Source organism: Postia placenta (genome assembly GCF_002117355.1).
Source record: "Postia placenta MAD-698-R-SB12 unplaced genomic scaffold POSPLAscaffold_5, whole genome shotgun sequence".
In the NCBI taxonomy this organism is placed as follows: Eukaryota; Fungi; Basidiomycota; class Agaricomycetes; order Polyporales; family Adustoporiaceae; genus Rhodonia; species Rhodonia placenta.
Genome location: NW_020169836.1, coordinates 87,294 through 101,131, shown reverse-complemented (window position 1 = coordinate 101,131; position 13,838 = coordinate 87,294). Strand labels below are relative to the sequence as shown.

Below are 13,838 nucleotides of genomic sequence, written 5' to 3'. Positions count from 1 at the left end.
GCAGTGCAGTAGATCAACGACGACGGGGCAAGCCGGCTCAATTCGTCCCGGGACTCGCGGCCCATCTGTCCATAAGCGGAACACAGCCCACGTTTGTGTGGTGGTCCGCCGCTCCCGAATAGAGTCTGTGCTAGCATGAACGCGTTCCGTGGACCACGGAACGCTCGCGCGCTAGGGCGTATCTCGGTGACCACACGCCAATGCACGGTGCCAGGACCCACACAGGGTCAGTCCAGACACTGCCAGAGCGCATGGCGACCGCGAGGCAACAAGGGCAGTGGTATGCAAGGGCACGACGCAGGCCGCTGTTTGGCCCAAGCCTGCACACGGAGCGCGGAATCAACGTACTAGATCGTCAGTCGACATTGCCAAATTGCCGCACGTTCAGCCACCGCTCAAGGATCAAGAGGTGTCGAAAAAGCTCGTGAGCGCCCGATTACGGGCCCAGTAAGTCGTCGCGAACAGAAAAGCACCGAGTGACAAGCGCATATATGCGCTTGACACGCCTTAATATAACCCTCTGAGGCTGTTACGAACGCGATAAACCAGCACGCGAGCACCGCGACAAGAGAATAACCACCAGACTATGAGACGGGCTTTGCGCCAGAAGTGCCCGCGGGACATCGTACTGCCTTGAATGGCAGGCCGCACCACATCAGACGCTAGCTGATGGGAGTCAGGCAATCACATGCGATCCCTCCCGCCCTGATAGTGGCGCGCGTAGTTCCCGCGCTCACCGCCTGTATGCAGGCCTGCTCGACGTCCGAGACTGTATGCGCGAAAACGCTGTTGCAAAGCACGAACAGCCCTGATAAGGACTGACGCACAACGGACTTTACGTCTTCAGCAGGGCATGCGGTGTCTGATGGCCTTCGCCCGGCGGGACGTGATTCTGCTCGACATCCGTGGCTGTATGCGCGCGATCGCTGCTTCACGAAGCAGTGCACACGTCGGGCGCACCTCGGCCATGGCGGTGCGTCGTCGTCAAGACGAGAGAAGAACGACTGGGCTCACACGCAAGACCGCGTGCTGGTAGACGGTCCGGTATCTGAACGCGAAAGAGAATGACGAAAAAGGGAATATCGGCGAAGACACGGTCGCGTGCGATAAGCTCGAAAGATGATGGCCGCGAAGGGGGGACAAAGTCGAAGGGGAAAAAAGAACACTGCAGAGCAAAAACACTCACCCTGTCCTTGTCCCCAGCCTGCGCCGGCTCTCGACCGCGGTTCATAGTCACATCATCCTCGGGATTGAAGTTGGGTGTTTTGGGAGAGTTGGGGTCGATGGAAGTCCTGCGAATGTTGCCAACGCCACCGCGCCCGGACGATTGCTGTGACGGGCGACGGACGTCTGTCAGAGGAGAAAAGCGCTTAGAGTGCGACAGGGGCTACGCACAAAGTCGCGTCCGCGGGAGACGGAACGCTGGGAGGAAGTGCCCGACTTGATGGAGTCGTTGTCTGCGGCCATAGCAGATGAGCAAAGCCAGGAAAAAGACTCGGAGTAAGAGAGAGTAAGGGGGATTAGCAGTGGGCGAAGTTACGAGGGAAGAAGCAGGCGATATAAGACCAAAGGCGGCAGTGGGTGCATTCGCCGCGGCCGTGATAAGCCCAGGGCGCTGGTCTGACAGCTTGACGTGCCTGAACGGACCACACAAGGCGCCGGAGGGGAAGCAGAAGCAGACGCAGAAGCAGAAGCACAGCGTCGCCCGAGTCATCGTGCCCAGGCCTCTGCCTGCTTTTTGCCGTCGTCGGTGGCTGAGAGCACCCAACCTTATCGCGATAGCCCGGCCTTGCAGGACCCCTGAGAGCCCCCCTAGAGCTCAGAGCTCGAAGTCCCCGAAAAGGGTGCCTCTGGAGCGAAAGTGTTACATCTCAATCCCCGAAATGGAGCCCGAACAGTGGTCAGGTTACGTGCCGGACGCCCCCAAATGCGAATTTAGCAACTGTGAGCGAACCTTTCGATGTTAGATCCCATATATCCCCGAAAAGAACCGGAACGAGGCGAGGTTATGTGCATTTCCCCGGAAATCGACCAAGGGCTGACCCCCGAAAAGGGTTCTGCGCGGGATCGGAGCTCTGAGGGGGTTTCTCAGGGGTCCTGGCATCCCCGGCTATGCGGCTCTTCCCCCCGAAATGGATGTGCCGCTACTCACCGCCTGCGCGCAGTGATGCGACGTAATCTAACACCGATTCGTCTTCTCGTCTGGTTTGTGATGCGCTGCTGCCTCGTCTCGACTGTGGTGTCGCGCTTGTGCTCGTGCTGGCGCTCGGTCCGTCGTACGGCGGCGGTCTGTTCTCGTCTCGCGGGTTCTGTAGCCGCGTCCAGCCACTGCGCCCCGCCATGCCATGAAAAGCCCCTAATAGCCAAGGTCGTCGGATGGTCGTCGTCAGTATGTGAGAGGAACGCAAGTTCGCAGAGCAGAGGAAAGCAGAAAGCGAGGCAGAGGTACGTCCGCGCGCCCGTGCCCACGTCGCACGTACATATACGGCGCAGGTGACGGGTGAGTGACACCGCCGCTCACGCCATTGCGCACGCTCCCCGCGTCATGCGACGCGTTCCTGCCATCCTTCACGCGTGTCACGTCCCCGGATCATCGTCTTATGACGCTCTATATGTCCGCATCCTCCGTTCTCCCCTCTTCTTCCTGTCTTCTCTGCACAGCGTGTCCGCGCACGTGCCCCTCCTTTAGCCTTTAGCCTTGTCGTCGTGTGTGCCTCGCGTAAATCTATCCTTCATCCCCATACAATTGCGATCGTGCGCGCTCATGTCGTGACCGTGCGTGCGTGGTAGCTTCCGTTTTTCGTGGTGCGTGCGACCTGTCGAACGTTCCTTGCGCTCTGCCTGCGGGTATGCCCGGGATTTCTCTACCCTGCTCAAGCCCCAGCACATACCACATACCTTTACACCTCTACTGAATTTCACAAAGTCCTGCTTGTTTTATACATAACCGTTTAACGAGTCCAGCTCGCCAACTGATGTCGTCGTGATGGAATCCCAAGTCCAACGAGCTGACTACTAGACGACCTCCCACTCCCACTCTCAGTCCTGTCCGCCCGCTGTAAGACGCGCCAGCTGCACTAGTACTACATCGTTGTTGTTCACAAAACTTCTGCGCCCTGGGAGGGCTTGCCATGGCCCGCTTGCAATCACACCAAGTCGACGCTCTTGCTAGTGCACCCGTACAAGACACCCCGAGGCTCGGCCCCTGCCAATAGACACGATCCACGACCGCTACAAGCGTCGCCCCTCCGTCTTCCGCCAGCTCAACTCGACTACATCTTGACTTCTTGGAGACCATGGATAGGGGAGACGGCACCACGGATGAATTCATGATGTGCAAACGGCGAGTCTCCTTGTCTCTTGCGCTGCATTACGTACCAGTCTTCCTCTGTATGCTGGCCCACAACATGCCGCCTCAATGAATGGTCGGTCGAAAAGTCCCTGAGTGGGTCGTCTCCAGGCTTCCACTCCCTCCAGCAGACGTCGCAGGCTAATGGCTGACGGGGCTCTCTTTCCGGGCTCTGTCCACAATGATCCCTCCAGTGGCGTCCGAATGTATCTTCACGGAAGCTGCCTGCACAGCCTGGGCAGGTGACGTGTGGCACCTCGGTGGGCTCAGTATGTGTCTTCTTGGTCTTGCGCTCCTGGGTGGGTTTCGCGCTCGTCGTTGCCTTGAGATGACCCACTCCACTGGCATCGTCGTCGTGATCATCCCTGCCGCGCATGGACCTGTTGCTCCTCTAGAACAGCCGTCGATGAAAGGGCAGCGGGCGTGAAAGAGGTTCCAGGATGTGGCGAAGAGGACATCGCTCGTGTGGACGGCGGTTGAGTGTCCAAGCCACCCGAGGAAAAGGCGGCTGTCAGAGGTGAGCTCGCATGCCCAGTGGACTTGATGGCGCTCGATGCCAAGGCACCATGTGTCGCTGATTTGAGACGGCTCAGCGCGCCTTGCAAATGGATACATGTTTGTTTCGACGTCGACATAACCCGCGCTGATGCTGTCACCCTTGGTGCTGCCCATAGCGCCTTCCTCGTCGGTCCTCCCATCGGCACTTTGGAAAGGGGCAAAGTGAATGGGGCGACGATGACATCCACCTTGCGGTCGTGTTCTTCCCCATTTCCCAGAACGAGGGCTGGGACAGCTGACGATACTAGATGAGCATCCCCAGCGCAGATCGTCGGGAAGCCTGAGGTACGTACCGTTTCCCCGCCCTCCTCATGTCCTCTGCGAAGTGATCGCAGACTTCTGCTATCCATGCTATGTCTGTATCCATCTCTGTGCTTCCTAGCGTCGCGCTGTGACAACCCTGCGCCGCCATATGTAATAGGGTGAGAAGACGTGTTGAGTAGAGTGGCGCCTATTATACATCATAGCTGTTCAGTGGCTCGATGCTGATCAGGGGGCCTTTCCTAGGAGTGCTTGTGTGAGAGCAGGTAGTTCTCTAGAGGATCAACTCAAGTAGAGGTGCATCGTAAGTCGCGCGCCCTATATACCAGACCATTCGGGCGCTCAACTAGCTTCTTCCGCACAACCGTGCGTTTGATTCTCTGCTTGAAATTAGTAGGCTTCGCCCTCGTAGGCTAACTCACAGACCAGCATTGGCCAGTCAAGCGACTAAGACGCTGACAAGTGGCAGGTAGTGTTCCTGGCTATGCTATTGTCCCCGTGCGCTTGATGTTAATCAGGTCCTTTCATAAGCCAACAATGCGAGCTTGCATACACCGTCCATGGATTATACAATGCGCAGCAGAAGTGGAAGTGACTGCCATGTCTGCCCCGCCGTCACAGAACGCTGTTATGCGTTTCAAGCTCGGACTCAACATATCGGCGGTGGGATATCTACTGAATCCTAATTTAGTTGAATCTAAAATTTGCTTTACAATTCCATTCATCCGCGTACTTGATGGCATCAACATCCATTATGGCGCGCTTCAGGCCCAGCCGGTCTTCTTGGGGTCCGTACTTAAGGGGCCTGGATACATTAAGCGGCGACGGACTACTGTGTTCTTACGGCGTGCTCAAAGGGATTTCATGTCTACCTTAGGTTCATTGTATGGTTCCAGCATCCATTACTCGATGCTGCTTGTATTGTACTTACGAGGCTCTAATTTATGAACGTGGGTGGAAGAATGATCAGCGGCAGCCACTCAGCTGCTGTGTACGTAAGCATCTGCCAGCGAGATCGCGATGAGCTTCTTTCCTCTATCGATGTGTATATCTTGCTCTGTTTTGCGTGCAATTGTGGATAAAGCTATGGGGCACCATCTTACATCTCCTCTTACATCGAGCTATCCTGAGGCGACGGTCGTGATGCCTTGACTATCCAGCGACAAATGGTCACATACGGTGAGCTCGCGACTTCAGCATCATCCACAGACAGTTGCGAGTGATCCCATTGAGATACTACAGACATGCGGGGCGATATATAGCAAAGCACGAAAGGCACGAAGCAACGCACGGGCAAGCGTCGACTCCGAAGACCAGTGTTCTAGACAGCTGCTAACTGAAGGTCCGTGCCCTCTAGTTCAAATCACGCTTCGACGGTGGCCGCTCCCCCGGATGTTTCGTTTTAAAATGACGCCTGAGGGCGTCGTGTCTGTCGAATCCAACAAGCTCGCCATTGGCTTTCTGCGGGCAGATCCAGCATTTGTACGGCCTCGCACCGGGGTTCGTGCACTGCTTCACGTGACGGTTGAGCTCGTACTCTGCAGAGAACGTCGCCTTCGGCTTGTTGCAATTGGTGCAACGATACTTCTTCTCTTGTGGCTTCCGGTCACGGGGTGCCTTCGTGGTGACGGGGAGAGAACTCGCAGTCGAATTTTGCGTCGGCGGAAGACTAAGACGTGGCACGACGTCCCTCCTGGGTTGCGCTGAGGATGATGCCTCTCCCTGGCTGGATCTGCTGCGCTTCTCGTCACCGCCGATCGGGTCGCCCTTTCTCTTGACAGCGCGTGGGGTCTCCTGATCGACTCCTCCCGCGCTCAGCTGCGTAGGTTCCGCCCGCGCCCTTGCGCCCTCTCCTTTTGCGGCACGCGAGGGCTGAATCCTTGTGGGGCCCGTCGCTTGGTTAGGAGAAGACGACGGCCCGGGATGGACCGTGGGTGGACCGTTGTATCCTTGTGGCCTCGTCCGCTCCCAGACAGGCTTCCACGTGGGTGTTATGGTGGGAGCGAGGTCGAAGGAGTGCTGTCCGCGACACATTGTCGGCACGATGCGCGCGTTGGCGGCATCGCCATCCTGCTCGCGGTGGACGCGGGAACCGCCCTCGGTACATGTGGTGTATTCTTTGTTGTTTGTGTCCTGCCCCACATTTTGTGGGCCAGGCGCATGCGCGAAGGATATATTGCTGGTGTCCTCGCGTGATGAAGTTGTATCAATTGAACGTCGGCGGCCTTCCGGCAAAGGATCGGGTTCTGGTAGGTGACCCTCCTCGACCTGGTTCAAGGGTAATGCAAGGCTGCTCTGCATGGACATTCCGACCTCTGGACTGGGGTCGAACTCCAGCCTAGGCTCTCCCGTTATGGGATCAAAGTCTAGGCTGTTGTGGACATCAAATCCACATTCATATAGCAACCCTTCGCTCAGGAAGGCATCAGACCTGATGCGCGGGAGATGTGTGCCTTCGTTTCTGCCTGTCCTCGACAGCCTTTCTTGTTCGGACATGGTGTTGCCCATGAAAAAAAGAGATATGGAAGTGAATGCTTCTGGCATGTCGCTAAGTATCTTTATATGAGAACAAAGATTGTGCGGCACTTACGTTACTATTCGCTTTTGGGTCCTTGAATCAAAAGGTGTTCGGAGAGGATGCGGGGTAGTACGCACTCGAGGTGGATCTGAGTTGGCTTACACTGCGCGCCTTATAGGTTGGATAGTCAAGGCTTCGGCGCTTCTCTAGTGTTCTCAACGGACGACGGAGAAAATATCCAACAAACGTTGTTCCAAAGAAGGCCGTTCCATCATTTGGTAGGACTAAAACGGAAAGCGCTCTTGTGTGAGCCACGAGCTGGAATCATGCCGAGCTGCTATCGTTCTGATCGACCAGCCACGGCGTGCGAGTCATCTGTACCGCGTTATTGTGCTGAGCCATTTGGGGCGAACAATGCAGTCTACATTGTCTGTATCCGAATTACAGCACAACCAGGGCTCAAGCCTCTCCTTCTTGTCAGCGCTTGACCTCCTTCAAAATGTTGCGAGTATTCGCTGTTCTCTCTTGAATCTGGTTTATAGGGATATCTCAGACATTCTCTTTGCCATTGGTGGACTATTCCATCCACCCTAGCAGAATTGCCTCTGCTAAACAGCGTGTGCTGATATCTCGTTCTCATCTAATTGAACTACACCGGCGGGCCTGCTGGTACAGTGGCCTGATACGGGTACATCATTGCTATGAAATCCTTAAACACACTTCAACGTCTGCTTGAGGGCATCTCCCCATGCCGGATACTACAACGGAATCATGTAATTGAAATACATTTTAGTCGTCGCGATTGCCAATACTCTCTGTGCGTTATCTCAATCACACAAGTAGCTTTGTTTTCCTTCAAGGAATTACTATGGCTTACCAGTGGATGCCCCCCCTCTCGATGGCCAGGATTGTGATGCGCAGCAACTGGGCACTCCCCTGCCCTGGAAGTTATATGTACACCTATGTTCTCGTATGCCTGCTTCCACCTCCAAGTGGAATCAGAGCGAACGGATGAATCATTGAGAATTCCCTTCTTTCGAGGGGTTTGATGGCGATGTCACGCCCGAGAGCACAACGGCCACAACGGATGCGAGCGGAGTTACAAAATGGGCCTGTCGATCACCGTGGAGCCACACGCCACTGAGCAAACGTTCAGGCCCCGGCCCTGTGATCCGAGCGGACCTCTGAATCGGCATTGTCACATTGATGTGATGAAGTGTTACCTGGCCATCAAGAAGGGGGGGGCCATCCACTGGTAAACCATAGTATGGTACGTGAAGTATTTGTCGAGTTCGAGGAATGCACCGGACGCGCACGGGCACCTCTTGTCCGATTGAGTCTCTACTGATACATGACGCTGTACCTGATTGCAGTCCTCAATGCATTTGTGGATAATGCAGTAGTTCGCAGAGATACTATTGAAATAATCCTGCAGAATATTTGTTTCCACACCGTGTGGGTAGGCAGCCACTTGGGATGCTGGAGCGCGGCGCGGCTGCGGGCAAGCAGAAAGAGAACCAGACGGACAGTCGGACAGTCGGACAGTCGGACAGATAGACATCCCCGCGGAGGGCAGGACGAGCACGAATCCAATCTCATTCCTCTGCGTACTTGATGGCACTGACACCCATCTTTATGAGCTGTTAGACACGGGGCTTCTCGAGTTCCATACTGTGCAACAGCTCGGGGGGCCTGGAGCGCGGAGGGTGTGGAGCAATATACCCTTGCGGCCTCATCTGTGCCCGGACAGGCTCCTACACGGAGATGGTGGTGAGAGCGGGACCGAAGAAACCTTATCCACGACACATTGGCGACACTATGAGCGCGATGGCGGTATTGCCGTCCTGTCCGCGGTGGACGCGGGAAACGCGCATTCTGCCCCGTGCTTTGTGCGCCAGGTGCGAGAGATGTGTTGCTGATATACTCGCGTTATAACATCGTGTCAGTTGAATGGCAACAGCTTCCTGGTGAAGGGCCCACTGGTGTTGCAGATGGATATGAATTGACTCTCGGATATGTAACTATTGATACACTCGAGAACGCTATGCTACGTGCCTACGTCGCAGTCTCCGAGTGCTCTGTCGACTTATCAAGATACCTGTCCCTCGCATTCTTTACCTCGATTATCATCGTGATTGTAGTCAGTGATATCTCCGTCACCAGGTACAGAAAATCCATTAGCCGGTAGTAGTCGCCATCACAATTTGCCCTGAGCTACATGCCATTCGGTCACGAGTACACAGTGGAAGTGACATGGCGTACCTTATTGAGGTGCAAGTAGTATGTGTCTCTGAACCGTAATCCAAAGCACACCAGTGTACCAGCCACGATACTGCTGTCATCGACAGGCACCGCTTTCTCATCGAGTCCATTCATGATGAGGTCATACCGGGTCTGTAATGAAGATCAGAAAATGCAAGATATGATGGGCAGGAGAGACGATAGAGTTGTCGCTGACCGATTCGTCAAACATAATCACTCCCTCGATAACCGTTGTCTCGATGCAATGCAAGTTAAAGAACCTGTCTGCGTTGCTTGCCTTCTTGCTCACGGTCTTCCACATTCTGTGCATGTATGCGAAGTCCGACTCTTTGATTTTGCAGCGTCGGAACGCTGCATCCGCCGTGATGGTGGACCGCCAGTGTTGGCCTTGGCTGAAGTTCTCCGAAGTCTGATATACGCTCACTGACAAGTGGTTCAAGCACGTGTGTTTGTACTGGGGAAAAGGGAGAGGAGGCTTACGCTGTTCCTGAGTATCCGATAATACTGAAGGCCGAGTCTGACGAATCCAATTTTCCAGGGTTTCGTCTCTAAGGGCGACCAGAAGCTACATGTGGCGTATATTAATGCATCTCTCTCGGATACTGTGATGTCGACCAACCTCCTCTTATAAGTTGAAACTGTCGAGTGCAGTGACCTGGCTGCCCAACTCAAATCGCATATCCGCAACCCTTAGTAAGAGATACGGCACCCGGTGATTCTCTAGGAGTGCTTCCCACAGCCTCGTGGATGCAGCACAAGCCACGCCGTTCGACGACTCGACTTTGAGGGAGGCCTCAAGCTGCAAGGCGACATCCTGCCCCAGCGTATCTACTGGGCATTCCTGCAAAGCCATGAGTCAGTTGGGTCACATAGATATTGACGACGAGGACCAAAAGTACAGTGACTAGTGGGTGCTCGAGCGACGGGCGACTTGTGTTGAGGTAGCAGGAGAGGTGCAGATCTGTCATAGCTGTGACTTATAGTGAGGCGTTGAGGGACTTCCGACTGATTGAAACGGTTGCGCGGTGGCATTAGTACAATGGAGCCCGTCGTGGTTGAGTTCACACAGTCATTTCAGACAAAAAGATCGGCTGCAGCCGCATGACTTTTCACATGCAGGAAAACGTTACCAGAAAAGCTACAAGGAGGATACGACAACTTATACTACTGCAGCACCCTTGTTCTCTTGCGCGAACGACGAGTTTGCTTACCCCTCTTGCGCTGCATTACGTGCCAGTCCTCCTCCGTATGCCGGCGCACAACATGGCGCCTCAAGGAATGATCAGTCGAAAAGTCCCTGAGTGGGTTGTCTCCAGGTTTCCACATCCTCCGACAGACGTCGCAGACCAAGGGTTGACGGTTCTCTCTTTGAGGACTCATTCCGCAATGATCTCTCCAATGGCGTCCGAACGTATCTTCGCGGAAGCTGCCTCCACAGCCTGGGCAGGTTACGTGCGGCACTACGGTCGGCTCAGTACGTTCCCTATTGGCCCTGCGCTCCTGGGTGGGTTCTGCGCTTGTCGTGGTCTTGACATGAGCCATTTCATCGTTGTCTTCGTCGGCATCATCATCGCGCCTGCGCTTGAGTCCCTGTCTTGAGTGAGAGTGATGCTCTTGTTCCTCTTCCAGAACAGTCGTCGTTGATGGAATGACGGGAGCTGAAGAGGTTCCGGGGAGCGGGAGAGGTGGTCGACCACGCTCGATGGACGTGGTCGTGGTGGCACACAATACCGAGGCATCACGTGCCACCAATGCGTCACTAATTTGAGCCGGCTGAGGTGACCTTGCGGGTGGCCACACGTTGGTTCTGACGTCCACGTAGCCCTCGCCAGTCCTGTCGTTCTGGATGCTGCTCATTTCCTTGTCGGTCATTCCATTGGCAGTATGGCGAGGGGCAGGAGGGCATGCGGCGACAATGGTACCCACCTCGCGGTCTTGCTCGTTGAAGAGATCCTCTTCGCCGTCGGTGTGAGCGTCGTATTCATTTGTGGTCGCATTCTGATCTGCCATGTGCAGACCAGGTGCGAGTGCGGTGGATACGTTGTCCGTATCCGCGCATGATGCAAAGATCGAGGTATTGTATCCCAATCCGTCCTCGATTAGGTCCTCACGGGTCATTGGATGATGGGCATTCTCGGTCAAGTAATAGGGCTGTGCGCGAAGCAACATGAGCAACATGAGGGTGGCCTATCCGAGAGATACGTACCACTGTACCGCTATCCATGTTTTCTGCGAGGTCGTCGCATGCATCTGCTATCCACCCGACGTCTTCCTCATCCACTTCGCCGAAAGATTCATAATGCTTGCAGGGCTCTGTACTATTGTCCATTGACTGAATTTGAGTGTCGTGTTGCTGCCAGCTGGTCATCGTGCTAATATATATATAGCGATAGGAGCTAATGTGTGGCTGCTTGGACTGCAGAACAAGTCAGGGATCAAAGCGGATAAAAAACTGGTTCTGGTGAGAATCAGGGATCGGAAAGCATTGTGAGTAGAGTGCCACTCACTATTGGCTTGTTAAATTGTTTGTTTCCGAACAGATTGCAGGTTCTAGGAGCGCTTAGGTTACAAGCGATGCTTTGCCAGAAAGAGAGGTCTAACTCAAGGGGAGATGACCCATAGGCCGCGCCCTCTATATATCAGACCGTTCGGGCGCCTAGCATGCGCCTCTCGAAGCATCAGCAGAGAGGCATCAGAATACCGTCTTGCTTCCTCCGCACGCGATGACGATTGTGCGTTTGGTTATATGGCTTAAACTGGAAGGCGTTGTCCTCATAGACTGACCTGTAGACAAGTACTGTCCAATCAAACGGCTGGGTCATTGATGAGTGGCAGGCGGTGCTCCTGTCCATGCCATTGTTCTCGTTCATATGGTATTGATCATATCCTTTTATAGGGCAACAATGCGTGACCTCGCGTGCACCGCTCGAGAGACGTTCAAGGTCGAGTGGAATTGTCTGCATGGCCTGGCGATTTCTGTTATCTTTGCTTCGCTGCCACACAAGCTGCTATGTGCTCCGAGCCCGCCCTCGATGCATTGCTTTGGCGGCCCATGGTGTTCGTTCCTAGACTTCGCGGATCAATGGGCACCATTTTTATCTTGAGCGCAGTGAGCGACGAAGATTCGTGGCTGTCACTGTCAACGATAGCGTCGCTGTCGTGTTTGCAAGGGTCACGGGTGCGCGCTCTAGGACTTGGATCAGCAGATGTAATATGGATTAGCGGGTCGTGCATATCTTCGCAGGAGCTGCCAACGGATATCCTAGGACCTAACCTGCCTTCGCAGATTGAGGCCTCTCGCAAGGTCAAATCGTCAAACGAGGTGGCATGCGCTGCATCTGCAAGACTGGGAACGTATTCTTGAGAGCCACCGGGTTCCCTACCTCTTACTGCGGGTTGCGGACATGCGGATGTCACTTGGCAACAAAATAAAGGCCTTGAGCTTGTACGGCGAGGTTGTTCTTTCCATCATCATCTAGAGTGAATATCTTCATTGATGAGTGCGCTCAGCTGCAAGAAGCTCTACAAGATGCAGAGCTGGAGGCATGGATTCGACAAACGCGATATTCTGTACTGTTGGATGCGCAGAGACAGCGTACGCTGCCGACCACTCGTCTTCGTCATATGCCCGCTACTGACAGGAGTCGCTGTTGCTAGTGCGCTTATACAAGATCGGGCAAGGATTCAGCGCGAGCCAACGCTGGCGATCCATAACGACGGCGGATGGTGCGTTCCCGTATTGCAAGCTGCAGCGACGCCAGATCGAGGATATCCGCGACCTGTGGCAGGCCATAAGCAACATGGACGGCGCCGCAGGCATTTTCATCAACATGCACTGCATCGAAATCAACGTTCTCGAGGGGACATTCCAGTTTGATTCGTCGGTCAGCCTCCCGTCGTTGATGCCATTCTATCACCGTTCGCCTGACTATTACGACAGATGCAGAGAAGCTTGATATTGCACGGATTCGATAATGCAGCCGACCCTGTAAAGTATTCGGGCATTGTAGGCGGAGCTGTGCGGCACCGCGCGGTCGCGTTGTCGATCCTGCGCGATACTCGTCAGGTGCACCGCTACGCGTTTTTCCTATCAATGTTGCGTCTGCTGATCCCGTATATATGCAGGCCTTGGATGCAGTCCATAGTCTCGCCAAAGCCGACACTGTGACGCTGACCGCGATCTGCACAAGACCTTGATGCAGACTATCCAGGTCTTGTACGTCAAAACGCTGCACGGGTCCCTGCTCTCCTACGTCACCATCGGAGCGACTCGACAGCGCTCATGCGTCAATGTGATGGTACACAGAGCGCGTCCGTGAAGGTCCAGTTCTGCCCGTTCGACCAAGTATGGGTCCAGCATACATTCGTCAGCATACATTCGTCAGCATACATTCGTCAGCATACATTCGTCAGCATACATTCGTCAGCATACACCCGTTCGAGGTGTGTTTCCCACTTCACTTGCGATCGTTTAAACTTGAGCTTGTCCACACAGGACGGTAACGGGCGACCTTCGAGAATCCTTGCGTCATTACCACTCCCGCGAGGGTGCTACCTCCACTCTGCATCCAGGTCGAGCTCAAGAACGTGTATTATGTACGGCTCAACCAGGTATATCCCATATTATCGCCTTGATATAGTTTGTGGCTGAGTGACACACGTACACGCTTACAGCTCAGGGCGAATCGAGACGAAGACCACGGCGAACTGATAGATGACAGTACACTGTAAGATTGGACCGCATTAGACTCGTCGCCCTGACATACCGGTGTCCTGAGATACGTGTGTTTTGGTGGCAGTGCAGAGAGATTGCGTTTCGACCAGGACAAGTTTCTGTACACGGGAACAAAGACGTCGTTAGAGATGGTCAAGCTGATTGCTGACACGCAG

At 54.6% G+C, this 13,838-nt stretch overlaps 5 protein-coding genes across 5 annotated transcripts; 1 reads left to right on the top strand and 4 right to left on the bottom strand.

Moving 5' to 3' along the window:
• Positions 1–931: 931 nt before the first annotated feature.
• POSPLADRAFT_1140546 (hypothetical protein) lies at positions 932–1,714 on the bottom strand (the record flags this gene model as incomplete). Its single annotated transcript, XM_024485188.1, has 2 exons — positions 932–1,350; positions 1,396–1,714. The coding sequence occupies 2 exons, from the start codon at positions 1,712–1,714 to the stop codon at positions 932–934; spliced, it is 738 nt and encodes a 245-aa protein (XP_024339965.1).
• Positions 1,715–3,272: 1,558 nt separating this feature from the next.
• Positions 3,273–4,319, bottom strand: POSPLADRAFT_1138935 (hypothetical protein; the record flags this gene model as incomplete). Its single annotated transcript, XM_024484968.1, has 3 exons — positions 3,273–3,685; positions 3,730–4,052; positions 4,201–4,319. The coding sequence occupies 3 exons, from the start codon at positions 4,317–4,319 to the stop codon at positions 3,273–3,275; spliced, it is 855 nt and encodes a 284-aa protein (XP_024339964.1).
• Positions 4,320–5,521: 1,202 nt separating this feature from the next.
• On the bottom strand, positions 5,522–6,664 carry POSPLADRAFT_1139793 (hypothetical protein; the record flags this gene model as incomplete). Its single annotated transcript, XM_024485085.1, has 1 exon — positions 5,522–6,664. One exon carries the CDS (start codon positions 6,662–6,664, stop codon positions 5,522–5,524), a length of 1,143 nt encoding a protein of 380 aa, XP_024339963.1.
• A 2,909-nt stretch (positions 6,665–9,573) lies between these two features.
• On the bottom strand, positions 9,574–11,316 carry POSPLADRAFT_1055234 (hypothetical protein; the record flags this gene model as incomplete). The annotated part of the gene is made up of 3 exons (XM_024480616.1): positions 9,574–9,789; positions 10,401–11,099; positions 11,155–11,316. The coding sequence occupies 3 exons, from the start codon at positions 11,314–11,316 to the stop codon at positions 9,574–9,576; spliced, it is 1,077 nt and encodes a 358-aa protein (XP_024339962.1).
• Positions 11,317–12,444: 1,128 nt separating this feature from the next.
• On the top strand, positions 12,445–13,145 carry POSPLADRAFT_1055233 (hypothetical protein; the record flags this gene model as incomplete). The annotated part of the gene is made up of 4 exons (XM_024480615.1): positions 12,445–12,543; positions 12,620–12,832; positions 12,889–13,014; positions 13,074–13,145. The coding sequence occupies 4 exons, from the start codon at positions 12,445–12,447 to the stop codon at positions 13,143–13,145; spliced, it is 510 nt and encodes a 169-aa protein (XP_024339961.1).
• Positions 13,146–13,838: the final 693 nt, after the last annotated feature.